This window comes from Garra rufa, chromosome 10, assembly GCF_049309525.1.
Source record: "Garra rufa chromosome 10, GarRuf1.0, whole genome shotgun sequence".
Taxonomy (NCBI): domain Eukaryota; kingdom Metazoa; phylum Chordata; class Actinopteri; order Cypriniformes; family Cyprinidae; genus Garra; species Garra rufa.
This window is the reverse complement of record NC_133370.1, coordinates 14,840,955-14,863,187: the sequence shown is the minus strand read 5'-3', so window position 1 is coordinate 14,863,187 and position 22,233 is coordinate 14,840,955. Positions and strand designations below refer to the sequence as shown.

Sequence of the window (22,233 nt, the reverse complement as noted above, 5' to 3'; positions counted from 1 at the left end):
AAGACTTCCGCTTCCTCGGCTGAGTTCCCTTGTGGCGTGCTTTTTGTGTCACGAGAGCGCAGCGCCAAAAAGCCACGTTTTGCTAACGCTCCGTGTGTGTTCGTCCTACTGCAGATTCGGAGAGACGTTGAAGTTGGTAAGGCGCCAAATATACATCTAAACGTTTGATTTTGTTATATTGAACTTGTTTATTAGGATTTAGTAACGTTTATTAATCAATTCGGTGTTCGAGGCCTGGCTTTATTTGGGTTAGGCCCGTTAGCGCAGCCTGCTCGAGTTTGAACTCGAGAGTTGCATGGGATTTACAGGGCGAGTCGTCGCGAAAATATGGGGACGGTGTGTGGGAAACGAGGCCTCATGTTGTGTGCTATTTTATTTTTCGACCTATTTTTGAATCGATGATTCTTTACAAGCGCGCTGCTGTGTAATGCTGCAAGGTTGTTGTTCTGTAGCTAAGAGACGAAACCGTAACAATGGCGAGGTAATCTAGACAAGCATGACCGGAAGAGCGATGTCCTGCTGCGGGCTACTTGTAAATTTTGCGCCCCCACGATTAGGCAGAATTACAAATATCTTTTATTCAGTTTTTCCAACAGCCTGCAAAAGAATGAATCGTGTTATCAGTATTTATGGCGTAGTACATTTCGGTACGTTGAACAAGCTCAACCGCGCTCTAAAATGCAAATGCATATATTTTGCCGTGAATGAATGAAATGTTAAATTACACGAAACGGTCCCCTAGTTAGTATTTTTTCGACCTCTATGCTATCAGTTAATTCTAACAAATTGTTGCACAAAATATTTTTTACAAGTCAGTCGCGTTATGCCAGTTTAGGATCAGAGATAATCGGCCATTTTGTGTTAAAGGGTGTTTTTTAATCATTATTATGATCATTGTTTGTGACCCTGGACCACAGAACCAATCGTAGATGGCACAGGTTTATTTGTAGCAATAGCCAGTAATACATTGTATGGTTCAAAATGATCGATTTTTCTTTTATGCCTAAAAATCATGTTCAATGAAGATATCTTGTAAACGTCTTACTGTAAATGCATCTCAACCTGTTTTTGATTAATGCCGATTGCATTGCTAAGAACTTAATTTGGACAACTTTAAAGGCGATTTTCGCAATATCTTTTTCTTTTTCTTTTTTTTTGCACCCTCAGATTACAGATTTTCAAATAGTTATATCTAGGCCAAATATTGTCCTATTCTAACAAACCGTACACCAATAGAAGGCTTGTTTTTGGTTTTATTCAGCTTTCAGTGATGCATAAATCACAATTTAAAAAAAATTAATTGACCCTTATGACTGGTTTTGTGGTCCAGGGTCACATTTGTTCAAACAAAAATAGTTTCACAGAATTATGTAGATTTTATGACATGGTGATTTGCATTTAAGAAGATGATAAAAGTAAAACACTTATTTATAAACCTCTTTATTTCCAAAAATAGAGTGTAAAGAAATGTAACAAATACACCATGCATATAATCTCAACATAGAGATTTTCTAAAGACAGAACAGACTCAAAGTGAGGTGCTAAAAATACACGCTGATGCTACACCAGTCTTAATGGCCTATGGTTGTTATTCTTTTTTTTTTTCACAGGTTTTATCAGAAGGCTCATCTTATCTTTTTGCCCTTTTATTTTAGTTTATTTACTTTGCTCTGAACCCCCCCAAACCTTGCCTTCCCTATTGCCCCTTCTCGTCAGCGTGTATTTTTATTGCCTTATTTTGTTTTTGGTATCTTCAGAGTCGGGATCTGTGACAGCTCTTCATGGCAATCAGAAGGGGACACGTTAGATACATAAAAGTGAGTAGAATTTGCGTCCATCAGGGACTGAATGTCGATTTTAAACCATTTATATATCGTTACACTCACACTAGTAGTGTTTAGTGCTTGTAGGCTGTTTTCGTCCATGTAGTGCTGTAGCCTGTGTGATAAGCAAGCTGTACTTAAGGTTTAATGCTCTCATCCAACTAGACGCACTAGACATCTTATTAGGTGTTGCATAAAGTCAGCCGAAGGTATTTGACCTGGCAAATCCTGCGAAGTTTCAAACAGCTTACGATTGGATGGAGAGTGACCTGAATTGTCTGAGCGATTCAGACCACTTTATCAAAACCTCCAATGTTGGGTTGTAGGAGGGTCAGTAATAATGCTTGTTTGTTTCAGCCTTGAAGGTTGACTGGCTACTCGTGTGGAATACACAATAAGACCTCTCTTCTAACATGAATGGGACGCACTGTCCGATATCAGAATAATCACGATAGTCACCATAGTGACTGGTTTCTTCATCTTCACCTAAAATGACTGGATGGGGTGCTGTTAGACATCCAAGACCCATTTTTTAATGTATGCCACCTTATTTTTATTTTTTTTTGTGGCAAATAAATTGATCACATGCCGTTTCAGCTGGTCTCCATTGGAGGCAGTGTTGATCATAGCATGTGAAATAAAAGCAGTACAGTGAGTCCCATTGACAGTTTCTTTTGCTCACATTTGTATGAAGATATATGTTCCTGGTTGAAGATATTTAATTATGGATGTGGTGTTACTTTTTGTGTTGTGTAGAGTGGGAATGTGGAATTAATGTTATGTAAATTAATAAAATATCTACTTTCTGTCTAATCACTGATGCATTTGTAAGAACTGTCTTGCAGATGCTTGTAGTTGCATTACTTCATAAAATATAAAATGCAAAATTCACAAATTAGCCATAAGACTTTTTTTATTTTATAAAATTAAACATTTCCTTAATGAAAAAGGTAATAAAATATAGCTTTAAGTATTAGAATATTAATGTAATCTTCCACAAATGTAAAGGAGTATTTTATTTTATTTTTATTAAATAATAGCATGTTTGTCATTGTTACTGGCTTGTAATTGATAAGCAAGATTTAGGCCTAATTTTGAGGCTCTTTACACAACTTTATGCAGAAAACTGTCAGGTATCAACAGCAAGTAATGAGTAAAACTATTTACCACATTTTCCCAGGTTTTAAATGAGTGCAAAATAAGTTTGCAATTATATCCAATAAATGTTGATTTTTCTGCTCTCACAGAAACCTGTTTTTATTCTTTCCAGGAGGTCTATGACATGTCGAACGGTTACGAAGATCACATGGCCGATGAGCCTAAAGATGCCAAAACCAACCTCATCATCAACTACTTGCCTCAGAATATGAGCCAAGATGAGCTGCGGAGTCTCTTCAGCAGCATTGGGGAGGTGGAGTCTGCTAAACTTATTCGGGATAAAGTAGCAGGCAAGTATTTACATTTGCTTTCAAATCGTAAAAAAAATAAATAATTAATAATGTTGAGTGGAAGATCTGAGAAAATGCTTTGTCTTCGTTGGTTTAGGGATGCAGTTTCTTTATTTGCGGAGTTCGCATATAGCCGTGATGTTGCTAAAAAATGTTTTTAAAGTTTTGCGACTTCGGACGCACTTAAGTGTTTCTTTACAATTGTGTAGCCTTCATTTCGGTGTTTACAGAAAAAAAAACGATTTATTTTTAGTTTCTTTTCTCAGGCCTTTCCCACATATGTGTAAGTCAATGTGGATTTGTTTGTTTGGTGGAACTAATTTTTTCCCAAGAAGTTTAATATTTGATACTAGGATGTTTTTTTCCTTTGTATTTGGAACGTTTCAACCTTTTTTTTGTTTTGTTTGTTTTATTGTTTTCCTTTTTTTTCTCTAGGCCACAGTTTAGGGTACGGATTTGTTAACTATCTTAACCCTAGTGATGCAGAAAGAGCAATCAGTACTCTCAATGGATTGAGACTACAGTCTAAAACTATCAAGGTAATGTGACAAAAGGTGCTCCTGTGTAAAGTTAAATGTGTCTTTGCTTCAGACCGCCGGTTTTGAGACCAAGGCAGCGAGAACAAAGTAAAGTTGTTGAATTGCTCAGACCTGATGGAGTCTTGGTTGTGGCCTTTTTTATCAGGCTTTTCAATAATTAGATTTATCAATTTCAAGATTTTTATTTTATCTGTTTTTTTTTTTTTGTTTTACGTGTTGCTTTAATGCAGTTTAAATTCTATAGAATATTTTCTATAAAATAACATTTTTGTAAGACAAAATTCTTAATTCTTAATTCTTATTTGGAAAACAAAACCGTTTTAAAAACAGTTTTTACATTTTAGTTTTTTTAAATGATTCCCCTCCAGGGGAGGTGTTTTTTCATGATCTGATCTTTCAACTTTGCTCTTCCTGACAGGTGTCATATGCCAGGCCAAGCTCTGATGTCATAAAGGATGCCAACCTTTACATCAGTGGGCTGCCTAAAACAATGACGCAGAAAGACGTTGAAGAAATGTTTACGCGTTATGGCAGAATAATCAACTCCCGTGTGCTTGTTGACCAAGGGTCAGGTTGGTAGAAAAGCACAGTTGCGTCTGTCACACTTGCAATGTCCTAGTGTACGTTTAAGTGCTTACAGTTTATTATTTTAGCAGGACTCTCTCGCGGGGTGGCTTTCATTCGTTTTGACAAGAGATCAGAGGCGGAGGATGCGATTAAGGACTTGAACGGGCAGAAGCCGCAAGGCGCTGGAGAGCCAATCACTGTTAAGTTCGCTGCCACTCCCAACCAAGCGAAGAACTCACAGATTATTCCACCGATTTACCACACACAGCCTCGCCGCTTTGGCGGGCCCGTCCACCACCAGGCCCAGAGATTCAGGTGAATGAAACTTGGTTGTCACATCACTCTTAAACAGGGTTCGTACAAGGTGCCTAAAGTACTTGAATTTGACTTTTTTTTTTTTTTTTTTAAGGCCTGGAAAACCCTTGAAAATAGCAATGTTACTTAAAAGTACTTGAAAAGTGTTTAAATTATTAAAAGAAAATGTATCTATGAAATAAGTATTTAATTTTGTAAATAAGTAAATATTTCACAGATAATTCACGATTAAAAAAAAATTAATCTTTGTCTTTTTTTTTATAAATTTGAAAGACATTTTTCGATAAATAAGATATCTGACTGAAGTCCTTGAATGTCCTGGAATTTAATTTTACAGTATCTGTGCGAACCCTGCTTAAACGTTTACTCTCCCCCATGTCATCAAAGATATTCAATGGTGGCCAATGGTTTGAAGGTCCAAATTGCTGTTTTAGTGCAGCTACTCAATGTCATTTTTTCCTCCAACTTCAAAATTGTCCGACACATGTCCGTTGTTCTACCTTTGACTTTCTTGGCTTGTTCACTTTTCTAAACACTGGGTTGGTACTTCCGCCTGTCATGCACGGTGATTACATAATGCTCGACATACAGTCAAGTTAGTGTAAGACCAGCATTTGTGGTTAAAGTATTTATATTTTTAGAAAATTACCTTTCACTAGATAAGACCCTTATTTCTCGTCTGGGATCATATAGAGCCCCTAGAAGCTGCATTGAAACTGCAATTTGGACCTTTGCAATTTGAACCCCATTGAAGTGCACTATACGTAGAAAAATTATTGTGGGATGTTTTCCTCCAAAACCTGAATTTCTTTTCGACTGAGGAAAGAAAGGCATGAACATCTTGGATAACATGGGGTGTGAGTAAATTAGTATATTGGAAGTGAACTTCTCTTTCAAATGGATCTCTCACCCAAAAATGAAAATTCTTTCATTTCTTAAAACATTGTGCGTATCTAATAAACTAAGAGAGGTAATCTTTCTATCTTCAGGTTCTCTCCAATGAGTGTGGACCACATGTCTGGTGGCATGTCTGGGGTTAACGTGCCCGGAAACTCCTCGTCAGGCTGGTGCATTTTCGTCTACAACCTGGGCCAGGATGCAGATGAGGGCATCCTGTGGCAGATGTTCGGGCCCTTCGGTGCAGTCACAAATGTCAAAGTGATCCGCGACTTCAACACCAACAAGTGCAAAGGATTTGGGTTTGTTACTATGACAAACTATGAAGAGGCAGCCATGGCTATCGCCAGCCTCAACGGCTACCGCCTCGGGGACAAGATTTTACAAGTGTCGTTTAAAACGAGCAAGTCGCACAAGTAGATAGCAGGGTTGGCAGGAAAATGAAGGAGAGGGGTGTTGTCTGCGCAGTTTTGAAAAAGAAAACTATTATTTTAGTGTAATCAAGTCTTCGCAAATGTTCATGTTTCTAAGTCTTGTTTAGACATCTCGTTTTCGTTTCTTTTAAAATTCAAGCTGTTGGATGCTTCAAATGCAAGTGTTTTAGGCGTTCTGGTTTATCCCAATATTTGACCAATTTCGCATTTGATATAAATTTGTCTCTGATGTTAGCCTAATATTGTCGCTATGTGCCATATGTGGTCGGACACCTCGTTCACCAAATGCTGGATTTAAAACTCAGACTTTTGTTGTTCTTTTGTCAGTATCTTCATCCTACATAGCTGTTCAGTATTTACAATGCCTTAATTTGATGTCATTTTTTTTCCTCTTTGCCCTCAATAATGTAGCACTTTTTGCTTTGTTAGGAATCTCACGATCCATCTCACAACAGTTCATTTGTTTATTAACATCTGAGTTTTAAATCCAGCATGCTGAGAGGTGATGGTAAAGAAAGCAGAGTGTCTATAAATAGCCTGTGTTCAGTGAGAAGAAAGTCTTTAACTGACTTTTTTGTAAGGGACCCTCTGAATAGACTGATAAATAAGGACCAAAGACATGAATGAAAAGTTTAGCTTCCCCCAGCCAGAGGTGCAGGTTGCACACCCCTAAGCATATTCCAAAAACATTTGGACATCTGAATACTAGGTACTGAGTATTTATGTAAAAATGTAATCACATTTGAGCATCAGCATCCTATGTTTATGGTTTGCGTTTTCTTTCGTTTTTGTTTCTGTAGGCTAAAACATACATACTAAGTTTAGGTTGGTTATTTGAACATAGATATCCAGTACTAATGCATATGCTTTTTAAGACTGCCTTGTGATATTTTTGTGTTTTGTTCTTTTCTTTTTTGCTTTTGTGTTTCCTTTTGAAATCTTTTGTTTCACTTGGCATTTACAATCATTAAATTTTATTTTGTTTTGCTCCACGTTTTTTGTTTCTTTATTTTCTCTTTTAATAAGTTCTTTATTTTATCCATTTATAGGTGCAGTGTAAGTCAACACAAGACTATTTCCATATTTATAGTAACTGTTTTTAAAGACCTCATGAGAAAAATGTGGTCACCACATTTCATGATTTTAAAGAGAGAGTTCACCCAAAAATCTAAATTCTGTCATTTATTACTCGCCCTCATGACGTTCCAATCCTGTAAGACCTTCATTTATCTTCCAAACACAAATTAAGATTTTCGATGAAATCTGAGAGCTTTCTGACCCTGCATAGACAGCAAATTGACTGAAATGTTCCCAGACCCAGAAACCATGTGAAGTCCATGTGACATCAGTGTTTATTTTACAAAGTTACTAGAACATGTTGTGCACAAAGAAAGCAAAAATGATGACTTCCTTTATGACTTCTCCTCTGAATCACATCTTCCGCCATTTTCAAGAGTACCTGTGCATGTAAACATTGCATGATGATACTCTCGATAATGGTATAATACGTGTTTTGGAGAGGAATTGTTGAATAAAGTCACAAAGTATTCTCATAGCTTTGTGAAGTCGCAGTTGAACCACCAATGTCCTTTACTACGTTTCTGGATCTGGGAACATTTCAATTGCATTGCTGTCTATGCAGGGTCAGAAAGCTCTTGGATTTAATCAAAAATACCTTAATTTGTGTTTTGAAGATGAATGAAGGTCTTACAGGATTGGAAGGACATTTTGGATAATCTGTCCCTTCCAATTGAGTATTTTTAGGACTAGTATTTGTATTTCAAGCACTGGACCAAATCGTGAATATACAGCTTGGCTATCTGACAACGGTTAGTTTGTGCACTGGAGTGCCGTTTATTTACACTTTCTTAATATTTCAATTTTCCAGAGATTTTCAGATGTAGATCTCACCAATGAGCAGTGGTGAAGCTAGAAACAGGATGGCAGGCTCACTCATAGTCTTACAGTTGTACAGTCATGCCTCTCAGCTTGGACTCTCCCTGAGGTCTTCCGAATAGCAGCTTGTAAAATCCCACATAGGTTCTCCTGTAGTTAGACAACCTCATGAATTTTCCAAGATGCCTCATGTAAGATCATTTTCAGCACAGACATGCTTATGCTCCCTCTGCTACAAGACTTAAGGTTGGTATTGTGTGCGTGCATATATTTATATTATTGGTTATTAATTGTCTGTTTTTGTACGGTGACACACTATATTCTATCTTGTCAGGTTTGTAATAAGCAGCAGTTTACTATACTTGGATCAACCAGTGTCATCTGTTACTTTACGGTTCATGTGAACCTGTTAGCAGCTTTACAGTCACTGTTGGTTACACGTCATTGATATGAAACACTTTTAACCTTGGCATTCTCTCTTTGTGCACGTTTTGGCATATGTGCAATATTAAAAAGTGACTTCGTAAGAATTAGTAGTAATTATAGCAGACTTTTCCCTGTCCATCTTTTGATATCCTGATGTTTCAAAGACTAAAATCACCCAAGAGTCAACAGAGATGCCAGTTGTGAGAATATCAAGTAGAATTTACTGGATGGTTGCTTGTTTTAAGCCTTAATTTATGTAGGAAATACTGGAAGATTATTGAATGGTGGAAATATTTATTTAGCTTATTGTGTATAGTTTTGTTGATATTGATGAGTGTGTCTTAAATTTTTTTTTAATGAAATACTTTTTGATTCTACAGTGAACATCTGTTATGAGCTACTGTCTAATATGTAGTTGTGAAATAAAATATCGGGCATCATTGCAAATCTGGAAAATTGTGTCTTGGTCAATCAAGGAGGATCATTTTCAGTTATATACAAGTATTTTCTACACATTTGTGACCATGGACCACAAAACCGGTTTCAAGTAGCATGGGTATATTTGAAGCAATACCCAACCATCCACTGTATGGGTCAAAATTATCGCTTTATTATATTAAGTAAAGATTATGTTCCATGAAGATATTTTGTGAATTTCCTACAGTAAATATATCAACTTAATTTTAGTAAATATGCATTGCTGAGAACTTCATTTAGACAACTTTTTTGGTGATTTTCTTAGTATTTAGATGTTTGGTTTTTTTGCACCCTCAGATTTCAGGTTTTCAAATAGATGTATTTCAGCCAACATATTGTCCTATCCTAACTAACCATCAATGGAAAGCGTGCTTATTCAGCTTTCAGATGATGTATAAATCTCAATATCAAAAAATGTACCATTATGTCTGGTTTTGTGGTCCAGGGTCACCGTTTTGGTTTGTGATTAGAGAAGGTTTTCGGTATAAAGTATAAACCAATAACCAGTAGTTCTTGTTCTTTTACAGCAAGAATAACAACGCAATGTTGAATTTTTCATTTTTTATTAAGAAAATAAACAATTACAGTGTACAACGACTCATTCAAACAGGATAATCTAATTGCCATCCCAAATGAATTAAAGACAGGAATGGTGCACATGAACATAATGAAGAATGACACCATCTCTGTTCTTACAGTCAATACAAATCCTTTTTTTTGTCGTCACCGTAAACTGTATGACAAGGCAACTGATGATCCATATCTGGAGTCCCAGTCGACTTACTAGTTGCGTAATGTTTCTTTTATGGATGTGGTTTTGTAGTTGTGCTAGTATTATTATTATTGTGGTCTGTCATTAACTATTGCATTTTAAGGCAATTCTAGAAGATGAACATTTTCAAAAATGAACATTTATAACGCCCATGTTAAGGTGTCGAAAGCACCCAAATGTCCTAATTTTTCAAGTTCCCCAAAGGCAACACTTCAGGTAACAGTAGCATCTGTGATGTAGAAATACAGAATGGCACAAACATGTAACAAAGGGGGAAGGTTTTTGTGAAGTCAAGGCAACTTCTGTTCCTGCTTAGTATCATCTGTCAAAGTTAGACTTGGCAGAGATTATAGCAGGTAGTCGGCCTCTCAATCACCTGATCACCGACAACTTCTAAAATGTAGTCTCTGTTTGCCAGAAGTGGAACCTCAGATGTGGGAAAACTCTGCACGCTTTGGTTTCCAAAAGAAATCACTGTATCTCTCTGTAAGAGACAAAATATGGCCATTATGCAGCTGTCAAATAAGCAACGACTGTAACGATACTTGCTTATTTTCTAGTAAGAAATATAGATATATGTGACCCTGGACCACAAAACCAGTTGCAAGTAGGACCCCTATATTTGTAGCAATAGCCAACAATACATTGTACTTAATTAATGTCATTAGGATATTAAGTAAAGATCACGTTCCATGAAATGTCCTACTATAAATATATCAAAACTTTGCTAACATTGTTAAGAACTTTATTTTGAACCCTCAAATTCCAGATTCTCAGAAAGTTGTATCTTGGTTAAATATTTTCCTATCCTAACAAACCATACATCAGTGGAAAGCTTATTTATTCAGCTTTCAGATTTTGTACAAATCTAAAACATAGTAAAAAAAAAACCTTATGACTGGTTTTGTGGTCAAGGGTCACATATAAATGAGCAAATGCTGAATATATCTTACTCTCTCTGAGTTGGTTGTGGATGGGATGTCTTTCTGGAAGTCCTTTCTACACAGATGAGCCATGATTCCTGCGGCTAATGCGTCTCCAAGCACATTGATCATTGTTCGAAATCGGTCCCTGATGAAAAACAATGCGTGAGATTGACTTTTATTGAGTTATGTGTGTATATGCGGTAGTATTTAAGTGTATTAAATCGGTTGTACTTACAGGATCCAGTCGATAGCTACAATAAGTGAGATGTCATCTGGAGGCAAACCCACTGAGGTAAGGACGATAACCATGGTAACAAGACCAGCCTGAGGGATTCCAGCTGCTCCGATACTTGCCGCTGTAGCTGTGATACTGAGAATAGAAAGACGAACGTCAAGTCACATGCAGCTTTCATTGGTACATGCAGCTTTGTGTCACTGTACACTAGTGGTTAAAAGTTTGAAATAAAAGATTCGAATGTTTTATTCCAAATCAATATGATCAAAAATAAAGTAAAAACAGTAATATTGTGAAATAATACAAATTAAAAGCAATATTTTTTTGTTTTCCATTTTCCATATTTTATAACATTAATGTTCTTACTTTTTTTCATTAATAAATTCAGCCTTGGTTAATCATAAGTCATCATAAGACTTTTTTCAAAAAACATTTTTTTTTTTAATTATTCCAAACTTTCGACTGCTAATACACTGCCAAAAAGTTCAAAAGTTTGGGATCAGTAAGATTTGTTATGCTTTTTAAAGAAGTTTCTTATGTTCATCAAGGCTGCATCTATTTGATCAAAAATACAGATAAAAAAAATTGTGAAATATTGTTGCAATTTAAAAAAAGAGGTTTCTATTTTAATATAGTTTAAAATATAATTTATTCCTGTGAAGCAAAGCTGAATTTACTCATCATTACTCCAGTCTTCAGTATCACATGATCCTTTAGAAATCATTCTAATATGCTGATTTATAATCAATGTTGGAAACAGTTCTGCTGCTTAATATTTTTTGGGACCTGTGATACTTTTTTGCAGGATTCTTTGATAAAAGAACAGTGTCTATTCAAAACAGACATTTTGTGTTACAATATACACTACTATTTAAAAGTTTAGTCATTTTTTTCTAACTTTTTTTTGAAGAAATTAATATTTTTATTCAGCAAGGATGTTAAATGGATACAAAGTGAGAGTAAAAACTTAGATTGTATTGTTAGAAAAGATTTCCAGTTTGAATAAATGCTATTTATTTTGTATTCATCAAAGAAGAAAAGTATCACAGATTCAAAAAATATATATATATTAAGCAGAACAACAGTTTCGACATTGATAATAAATCAGCATATTCGAAAGATTTCTGAAGGATCATGTGACACTGAAGACTAGAGTAATGGCTGATCAAAATACAGCAGAAATCAATTATATTTTAAAGTATATTAAAATAAGAAAACAATATTATAAATTGCAATACTGTTTCACTATATTACTGTTTTTTTCTGTATTTTTGATCAGCATAAGAGCATGAGAGACTCCATAAAAAAAACATTACAAATATTACTGATCCCAAACTTTTATACGGCACGTAATATATTATTCTGAATGTAACTGAAATACTTTACCTAATAGTAACAAGTTGTCCAAAGTCAAGCTCGTACTCATTGACCTGGGCAATGAAGATGGCTGCCACTGCTTCGTATAACGCTGTGCCATCCATATTGATAGTAGCACCCACAGGAAGTACAAATCGAGCGATTTTCCGATCCACATGGCAGTTTTCCAGTAAGCACTTCATTGTTATGGGCAGAGTAGCTGAACTGGAGAGAGAAGGATTATTTAAATATGCAAATTACTTTATAAAGAATAAAACCATTTGTTGCTTATTTCAAATTTTAGAATTCTAAATGTTAAAGCGATGGTTCACCCAAAAATGAAAATTCTGTCATTAATAAATTCACTGTGGTAATCGCATAAATGCACAGTAGAAAATGACACAGAAGAGAAGAAATTGTTGAATAAAGTTATTTTTGTTTTCTTTGCACACAAAATGTATTCTCATTGCTTTATAAAAGTACTGATGTCACATGGACTATTTTAACAATGTCCTTACTACCTTTCTAGGCCTTGAATGTGGTAGTTGTGTTGCTGTCTCTGCAGGGTCAGAAAGCTCTCGGATTTCATCAAAATGATCTTAATTTGTGTTCCGTAGATGAATGAAGGTCTTACGAGTTTGGAACGACATGAGGGCGAGTAATTAATGACCGAATTTTCATTTTAGGGTGAACTATCCCTTAATAATCATTTAGTACACTGGAAGAAAAACACTTTAATTATTTAATTTAATGTGATTCAGTGAAACTATTCCCTGAAATAGATCATGAATTAACATCGTGTTTGTGTTGCGGCAAGCTGAAAGGCTGTTCAAACCAGCTTCCTTACCTGGATGAAGTTGCCAAAGCGATAACCAGAGCCTGGAGGAGGCCACGGATATAGCTAAAGGGGTTTTCCCTGGTGAACAGGAAGAAGAACAGCGGCAGCAAAATCACACCATGGACGAACAGTCCTGCCAGAACAGTCATGAAGTACATCCCCAGCTTCTCCGCAAGGACCGCAGGATCATGCATGTCTAAGATCTTCCCAGCAACCAGAAATACAATTCCAAATGGGAAGTACCTGTACAAAAAACAAAAACAATTTATATTTATAATTTGCTTATTGCACTTAACTGTGATTTAAATGCATTACTGACTGACTAAATCAGCTTTTCAGCTGGCTTGACTCTCTTAGATCAGAACACCTTTCCACTGCCAACCCCATTTAGTAGAATAAGGAGGCTTAGAGTTGTTTTTAAACTATTACGCTGATGTAAGAGACAGCTGGCTCTTCATTTGTTTTGGTCTGGGTTTCTGCTTTATTGGTCAGTCACATGGTACTTTAATAGGTTTGCATGACATGTCCTTGTAGTTATGTGTAGTATGTCCAATACATAGTTATCATAGTTGAAATTACAAATATCTAGTCACAGGTAGTTCATTTTGGATGAACTAATCCTTTTTTACTTACCACATAGCAGCATTGATGATCTTCATGACACATTCATTGATGCAAAGACACACATTCACTAAGGGTGAACCTCTGGATCCCATTCTACCAAGCAGGAGACCTGGGGAGGCAACAAAAAGGGGGTCAGTGATTTTTTTTTAATTAGTACTTTTATTTAGCAAGGACTTAAAGGGATAGTTGACCCAAAAATGAAAATTCTGTCATCAATTACTCACCCTCATGTCGTTCCAAACCCGTAAGACCTTCATTCGTCTTCAGAACACTAATTAAGATATTTATGATGAAATCCGAGAGCTTTCTGAGCCTGCATAGACAGCAATGCAACCGTAATATTATGAAGCTATGAGAACATATTTTGTGTGCAAAGAAAACAAAAATAATGATTTTCAACAATTTCTTCTCTACCGTGTCAGTCTTTGACATGCGTGTGTGCATTCTTCTGCTCGTAAACAAGGCTCAACGCATCCAGGTTCTGTCAGAACGTCAGCATCGTAAACTTGCTTTGAAGATTGACACGGAAGAGAAGAAATTGTTGAATAAAGTTATTTTTGTTTCGTTTTTTTTTTTGTGCACAAAAAGTATTCTCGTAGCTTGATAAAATTACAGTTGCACCACTGATGTCACATGGACTATTTTAACAGTGTCCTTGCTACTTTTCTGGGTCTTGAACATGTGAGTTGCGTTGCTGTTTACGCAGAGAGCTCTTGGATTTCATCAAAAATATCTTAATTAGTGTTCTGAAGATGAACAAAGGTGTTATGGGTTTGGAATGACACGAGTTTGAGTAATTAATAACAGAATTGCAATTTTTGTTAATTCTTTTTAAATATCCTGTTTCAGTAAATAAGTTGCAAAAACTCTTTAATGTTGATCTAAGAGTTTAAATTGTACAATACATCTTTGCTGTCCGACTGAAACAAAATCAACACTGATGGTCACCATTTTGGATGCTAGTCCCCAACATGGGATGCTGGTATACTGGTGTTCCCATTAGGCTTTTCAAGTAGTTTAACCAGTTATAAACAGCTAGTTTTAATGGTGAACTCCTTCACCATAACCCTAAATCAACAGTAAGGAGCTTAATCTGGCCTAAGATGATCTTTTCAGCTTTATAGTGCAATATATGACAGTTCTCTTCTATACGCACCCATAGTGGCAGAGAAAATGACAATTCCTAGCACATTCATCCCATTGCTTTTCCCTGGTACAATCTTGTAGAGGATTTCAGGCGGAGGAGTGAGTTCAAGAAACACTGGGTGACCCATCTTGGGGTTTTCATAGTCTGGCATGATGTACACAAAGTTGGCTTGTGATGATTTTGCACTGTTTTTAAAATTGGGCACAAGCTCTGTTTTATACTGAAACAGAAGAGCACAGATGGAGAGGAATTAGATACAAAACACTGTAGATGATTAGTTTATTTACTTGGTTCTTCGTGTGTTTCTCACCTGCTGAAATGTGGCTTCAATCAGATTGGATGGAATCATGTTCCTGTTGAAAAAACAAAAAACTGTTCACAATCATGGACCTTTTAGCAAAACAGTTAGTTGTCCTGAGTATACGACTATTATTAGACAGTTTTCTGAGGCCAAAACATCAACACAAAATTGTTTGTTTTAGAATCACTAGATTTGAGTATTGTACAAGGCTGTGTCATGGCCTGCTAGGTGTTATTTATCTCAGAGGCTATCAGCTAATGCTTTATTTATAAAGCACCAATTCTACTGGCGTGTCCCTGACTACAATCCAATTAAATCTGGTCTGGAGCTCAGGAGCATCTTTCGCATTCTGGAAAAGCCGTGTCATTCACATCCTCTTAAGTAGCTCTCTAAATATACCTAATTCCAATCCTTCTGTCCAGTGACAGTATAGAGCAAAAGCGAAGCTTAACCTTTGAAAGCTTGACTACAGCTCGAAAGCGGTTATGTAAGTTTAATGCGCTTCTTATACTGATCAATAAAACTAAAATGAACTGCTTACAGTTTGTTTTTTGAATAGGATACTAAATAAAGTACAGATATGTGACCCTGGACTACAAAACCAGCCTTAAGTAGTACTGGTATATTTGTAGCAATAGCCAAAAATACATTGTATGGGTCAAAATTATTTTTCTTTTATGCCAAAAACATTTGGATATTAAGTAAAGATGTTCCATGAAGATATTTTGTAAATGTCCTACTGTAAATATATCAAAACTTAATTTTTTGATTAGTAATATGCATTGCTAAGAACTTCATTTGGACAATTTGGGTGATTTTCTCAATATTTAGATTTTTTTGCACCCTCAGATTTTTAAATAGTTGTATCTTGGCCAAATACTGTTCTTGTCAGGTTTATGTCTGTGTTTTGTCCTGTTCTGCTCTGTTTTCCTAGTGTTTTTTCCCCTATTTTTCCTTGATAATGGTTTAGTCCTTGTCTCCCCCTAGTGTTTAGTTCCTTTTGGTTTGATCATGCCCATATTTGTATTTCCCCCTCGTCATACTGTTATCTCCTTTGTAACCACGCCCTGTCTTTTGTGTATTTAAGTCTGTGTCTGCTCACTACCCCTTGTCCGTCGATAACGTTACAAGTGCTCGTTTCTTGCTCCCGGTTTTTGTTTGTTTGTAATCATTTTCAGTGTTTTGTTTAATAAACTTTATTTATTCATTTACTCCGGTTCTCCTCCTCCATCTCCACTCCTCAACCCACCAGAGTGTGACAGTTCTATCCTTATTTATTAAGATTTAAGATTATTTATAAATATCAGTTTTAAATAATTGACCATTATGACTGGTTTGTGGTTCAGGGTCACATATTTTATACAAGATATAAAAACTTTTGATATAAGATATAAAAGATATAAAAACAAATTGAAAAATAATGCAGGGCAGAACTAAGGGAAGGGAAACTAATTGGATTTTGTAAAGTGAATGTTATATACCAGAATGCGCATGCTAGTTTGCTGAAACAGTGTTTAACTGGCTTTTTGTCTATTAGTTTATTAGTCTATTATTAATGCTATATTCACTATATTTTTACCTAACACCTTGTCTACTACGGATACGAGCGAAGCGATATGGCAAAAGCTGTCTACACTCACTGGATGCGGCCCGGCCTGACATGACTCAACAAATAATTTGATGTCTCATTTTATTTTTGATGTATTGACACAAAGTTCAAATGATTTGCAGCGTCCGCTTTGTCGAGTCCAGTGCCGATAGCTGTTGTTGGACAGTTGTCGCTTCCGATGTTGACACGATGTAAGTGAGGTGGAAAAAAACTGACCAAGTTGTTATATTCTGATTTACCATTTTAAAGACAAAAAACACTGATGATTCGTAATAACATCGAGAAAGAAACATTAAGATCAAAATTAGCCTAAGGAATTAGAAACGTAAATAGAATCTAATTTCATTTACATTGACTTTAAAGAAATAACGATAATGGCGAAGACATAAAGCTTGTTTGTCTAAATTTTTGTCCAACACCACACTTCAACAAAATCCCTAGACGGCCATCTTGACAATGACCCTAGACACTGGACTGACTTACCTTAAAAAGGGACTTTTTTGAAAAAAAAAAAATGTTAAAAAACAGTCCTTTTCTGCCTCACTAAGGATGACTAAGGAGTAAAGTATAGTTGTTTTCTGCTTGAATAGAGAAACATAAATAACATATTTAAAATAACCAATACATCTAACAGGTTTCACGTTTCTCTAGCTAATGTGTATTTGCATTTGGAGTGCAATGAAACAAAATTCCACCTGTGCTAATAAGCTGACTGGCTGACTTATAACTGAAGGCCGGGACTTCCTTTCCTACAGCTCCCATATTTTGTTCATTTTTCTAGAAGTGGTCCGTCCCCTTCTCTTTACACTGTTTCTGCCAAAAACTGAGAGGTAGGTTCTAATATTATTCTGAATAATACCTGATCAAATCAAGCAGGGCATCGGCAGACGTCATCACTGGCCCTCCTGCGGCTTTATGTCCCTCTTTTTCAGTGCCGGTTCCAGGATGAATGATCAGTACCAGAATAATCCCCACAATTACAGCAATGAAGGTAGTCCACAGGTAATATGTGATGGTGAGAAGGCCCAGGCGTCCACTGGCCTTAGTGTCCATAGCAGACAAGCCAGACATTAAACTGTAAGGAAAGTGTTGGCGTTTCAATCATTATTTTAAATATTCTCACATATCCACCTTATTCTTCAGTGCGGACGTAAGTCTACGGGCGCTATCGAGAAGAATAACAACATGCAGTTAACTGTAAAACTGTTTGCACTAGAAACCAGTGCGTTCATAATTAGGATAACACGTTACATTTGATAAGAGACACACCAATTTGCAATTTCAAGCAGCAAAACTAGCTGTTTCGTACAGCTAAAAATAGCTGGACATGGAAGAGACCGGAAGCTAGACCCGTAAAATTTACAAATGGCTGCTCCAGCTCTTACAGGAAAAATATAAGGTGGATAGCTGCCTCCACTAATTGCAGATAAGTTTCTTTTCAGTTTTAATAATGGCTGACTGCAATTTATTTCCATAATCTATAATATGTTTCAAGTGTTTTTCAAATTTTAGACTTTATAATATGTCTTATGTAACAATCAACTATCCCAGTATTTACTGAAAAGGTTTTAAAATGTCAGAAATTAAGCATTTCTCATGATCAAACGTTTTTTTTTTCTGATAGATGATATTTTGTTGTTTTCTCAAAAATGTCAAATACAGTCTATATGTTTGGTCTCAGGAATGCTGACATCTTGAATAAAATAAAAGCCACTGGTGTGTAGTTACCTGGATGTGATGAGAGGAAGAATCAACATTTTCAGCATTCTCATTAGAAGTTCTCCAGGAAAAGAAAAGTAGATTTTTGCCTGAGGGGAAAGAGAAAACATGGCTTTTAGTGACTAAATTAATTTCAAATATTTAAACTCTACTAGAATTTCAATATTTATTATTTCTGTAATATTCCTGAAGAATTACGTCAGTTGACTTTTCTAAAGTGTGTTTCTCCTTAGCTGACCTTGTAAGCAGTTTGGAGTTTATTTATGGATAACAAAGTCAGATGTTACATGAATAAGACATAGTTTTGAGTATACATGCAACAGAAATGTGTGTATATTTTATATTTTTTACCAGACTTCAAGAGCAAAGGTCATCAAAAACAACTTAAAATGAAAAATGTTCCACCTTCTAAAGATAGCAAAACACTACTGACAGCAAATGTGGTACGACCGATATTTTAAGTCATCCCTCAGTTTTTAGAATTTTTTTTTATTAAAGCCCTTCTTGGTTCTTCTTTACAAAATGTTGTTACGTTGTGTTTTTTGTTTTAGTTTTCTATATCGTCCTTTTAGCAGCTGCCCTTCCACTTATGGTTATGAATTTCTGATGCACTTATTTTATGTAAACAGTGCATATGATTAATAAGTGATTTTACCATGTTATCTATGAATAATGTTAAGGTTTTGTGGCTACAGTGTGTATTTTTCCTGCATGCGCACTGCTTTGTCCTGTAGATTTTCAATGTAAGTGCATTACTGTAAACTTAGCTTTTTCATTTAGTGATGAGTCTAAATTGTCTGTGCAAATCCGGAACATTCTTTTATTCAATTACTATAATGGCTGTACTTAATGTTAAGTTGCTGGAGCATATATTTTTATAAGCCACACACAATTTAAATTTTAAATGAGCACCTTTTAACTTCTCTGTTCTAATGAAAAAAAGAAAGAAATGCACCCCCCCCCCCTCCCCAATCTATTCAAAAACCCACAAACATAAAAAAACAAGCTTTATGTTCCATGTTACCTGTGTTGACAAGTTCAAGCTTCTTAATGTGAATCCCACCACACAGCCAGACATCACTGCTAACACTGATAAGGTGAGCAAGCCGTTCCTTTTGCAGTAGTCCTTTAACCATTCGCGAAACTTTGGAGATATTGAGTTCATGATAAGGTTCTTGAAATATTCCACCATGTTTCTCAAGGGGCTCGCAGGTGGGGAATGGCCCTGGGAAGATGCGGGCCTTGAGCTGCTCCGATTCTCATCCATCCTAAGACCTGTGTGGGCAGGATGTGTTGCGAGAGACTTTCTGTGTAAACCTTTTCTAACAACAGATTAAGCAATCAAGTATAGATCCAAACCACTGCCTTCACGACAGCACAGTCAGAGGCGATTATAAGGAATAAGGGTATTAAAAGAACCTAGTCAGAGTCTGGAGGCCATTGACTGTGGAAAGATAAAGTGGTGAAGCACTAATCCTAGAATACGAGGCCAAGGTCAGTGTGGGGTCAGTTTCAAATCAATGCGAGTTTAAAAAGTCATGGTTTATTTAAAACAAGGTGACATTGCACGAATAATGAAAATTTCACATTTCCATCTGGAGGAAGACTGAGCAGGCCACGCTCAAATTCACAGCTGAACATCTGGAACCTATGCACTAACCACAGCTTCAATTAGTTTTGAGTTTAAAAATATATTAAACATAAACCAAAACAGTTTTATGTAATCAAATCAAATTTTGTGTAATCAGTTTTAAGAGTATGTAAGTAGATCCATCAAGACTAGAGAATCTTAAAAAATATATTACTGAATAGGTCATGTTACTTTAATAGAGCCACAATTAAATCATCCAGTCGTATAACAATATATAATTACACCACACAAAGGAGAGGAGCAGTTCAGAAGAGTGAGTTAAATGCATTAAATTGCTGTCAATTTGTCCTTTTCCTACAGCAGTTCTAGCTCACATGGAAAAAGGATGTTCTTTAGTTTTGACAGCTTTTCATGGCTGTACTACTTTTACTTAGAACACATGGGGTGGAGGCTATTCGGAGATAAAGGACATGCCCCTTATTAGTTTGAACGTCATGCCTTAATGGGATTTCTGCCGCTGCACTACAGGCATTTCCAACATTGGCGTGTACTGCGGGTATTGATTTAATTACCAGACGGCATTGGAAGGACTCCAGTCCAGTCCATAAAATGAAGATTTGTTTGGGTTCTGAAAGGTAAAAGTAACATGCTTTTAAACAAGATATACAGTTGAAGTCAAAAGTTTACATACACCTGGCAGAATTCTGCAAAATGTTAATAAGTTTATCAAAATAAGAGAGATATAAAATGCATGTTATTTTTTATTTAGTACTGACCTGAATAAGATATTTCACATAAAAGACATTTACATAGTCCACAAGAGAAAATAATAGTTGAATTTATAAAAATGACCCTGTTTAAAAGTTAACATACACTTTATTCTTAATACTTTTTTTGTTTAGTGATAGTTGTTCATGAATCCCTTCTTTGTCCTGAACAGTTAAACTGCTTTCAAATAGAATCCCTCAGGTCCCACAAATTCTTTTTTTTTTTTTTAAGCATTTTTGTGTATTTGAGCCCTTTCCAACAATGACTGTATGATTATAAGATCCATCTTTTCACACTGAGGACAACTAAGGGATTCATATGCAACCTTACAGAAGGTTAAAACACTCACTGATGCTTGAGAAGGAAATATTATGTATTAAGATCCTGGGGTAAAAACTTTTAGAATTTGAAGATCAGGGTAAATTTCACTTACTTTGTCTTCTGGGAAACATCTTCTGTAGCTTCTGAAGGGCAGTTATCGAGAGAGAGAGAGAGAGAGAAAAAAGATATTTAGGCAAAATAAGAAAAATGTACAATTTTCATTTTGTTCAAAAGTTTACACCCCCAGCTCTTAATGCATGATTTTTTCCTTCTGAAGCATCAGTGAGCATTTGAACCTTCTGTAGTAGTCCCTCAGTTGTTCTCAGTGTGAAAAGATGGACCTCAAAAGCATACAGTCATTGTTGGAAAGGGTTCAAATACACAGAAATGTGAAAAGCCAAAGAATCTTGGGGACCTGAACATTTTTTTCTGAAGAACAGCAGACAGTTTAACTGTTCAGGACAAACAAGGGACTCATGAACAACAATCACTAAAAAAACAAAAACAAAAAAACAGCTGTGGATCATTCAGGTAACAACACAATATTAAGAATCAAGTGCATGTAAACTTTTGAATGGGGGTCATTTTATTAAATTCAACTATTATTTTGTGGTCTATATGTAAATGTCTTTTATGTGGAATATATTATTCAGGTCAGTACTAAAAAAACAAACAAACATGCATTTTGTATGATCCCTCTTATTTTGGTAAAATAATTCACATTTTGCAGATCCTACAAGGTGTAAACCTTTGACTTCAACTGTATATAAATAGCATAAATAAATAGCAAATAACCTCCCCAAAAACTACAATAAGTAGGCCTAAATCTTTGTATTCAAATAAATTTCAGTGTTCATGTTACAGTGTATCCACCTTATTCATCAAAGCGGGAGTAAGCCTATGGCTGAGACTCTAAAGGGAAATAAAGAGAAGAATAACAATGTGCAGTAAACAGTAAAACTGTTTGCACTACAAACCAGTGTGTTCATAATTAAGATAATACATTAAATGAATATGGTAAGACAGACCAATCAGCAAAATCAAGCAGCAAAACGAGCTGTTTTGTACAGCTAAAAATAGCTGGACACGGATGAGACCGGAAGCCAGACCTACAAAATTTGCAAATGCCATTCTTCCGGAAAAATAACGTGTATAGATCATTTCATTATGTACATGCAAATATCATTGATTTCTCCATAGGAAG

At 35.7% G+C, this 22,233-nt stretch overlaps 2 protein-coding genes across 4 annotated transcripts; one reads left to right on the top strand and one right to left on the bottom strand.

Moving 5' to 3' along the window:
• Positions 1–39: 39 nt before the first annotated feature.
• On the top strand, positions 40–8,801 carry elavl1a (ELAV like RNA binding protein 1a). Of its 3 annotated transcripts, none has more exons than XM_073848346.1 (7): positions 40–136; positions 1,758–1,817; positions 3,094–3,271; positions 3,707–3,810; positions 4,229–4,382; positions 4,467–4,692; positions 5,682–8,801. In XM_073848346.1, the coding sequence occupies exons 2-7, from the start codon at positions 1,782–1,784 to the stop codon at positions 6,007–6,009; spliced, it is 1,026 nt and encodes a 341-aa protein (XP_073704447.1). In that variant the 5' UTR covers positions 40–136; positions 1,758–1,781; the 3' UTR covers positions 6,010–8,801. The 3 variants fall into 3 exon arrangements, with proteins under 3 accessions (XP_073704447.1, XP_073704445.1, XP_073704446.1); XM_073848344.1 differs by having other exon boundaries at positions 4,464–4,692; XM_073848345.1 differs by having other exon boundaries at positions 52–136; positions 1,611–1,817; positions 4,464–4,692.
• A 573-nt stretch (positions 8,802–9,374) lies between these two features.
• slc1a8b (solute carrier family 1 member 8b) lies at positions 9,375–21,313 on the bottom strand. The gene is made up of 13 exons (XM_073848930.1): positions 21,142–21,313; positions 20,513–20,568; positions 19,374–19,624; positions 18,359–18,438; positions 17,490–17,705; positions 15,031–15,073; positions 14,730–14,940; positions 13,583–13,682; positions 12,959–13,192; positions 12,142–12,336; positions 10,756–10,890; positions 10,548–10,665; positions 9,375–10,078 (listed from the first exon to the last, which is right to left on the bottom strand). Exons 2-13 carry the CDS (start codon positions 20,544–20,546, stop codon positions 9,926–9,928), a joined length of 1,770 nt encoding a protein of 589 aa, XP_073705031.1. The 5' UTR covers positions 20,547–20,568; positions 21,142–21,313; the 3' UTR covers positions 9,375–9,925.
• Positions 21,314–22,233: the final 920 nt, after the last annotated feature.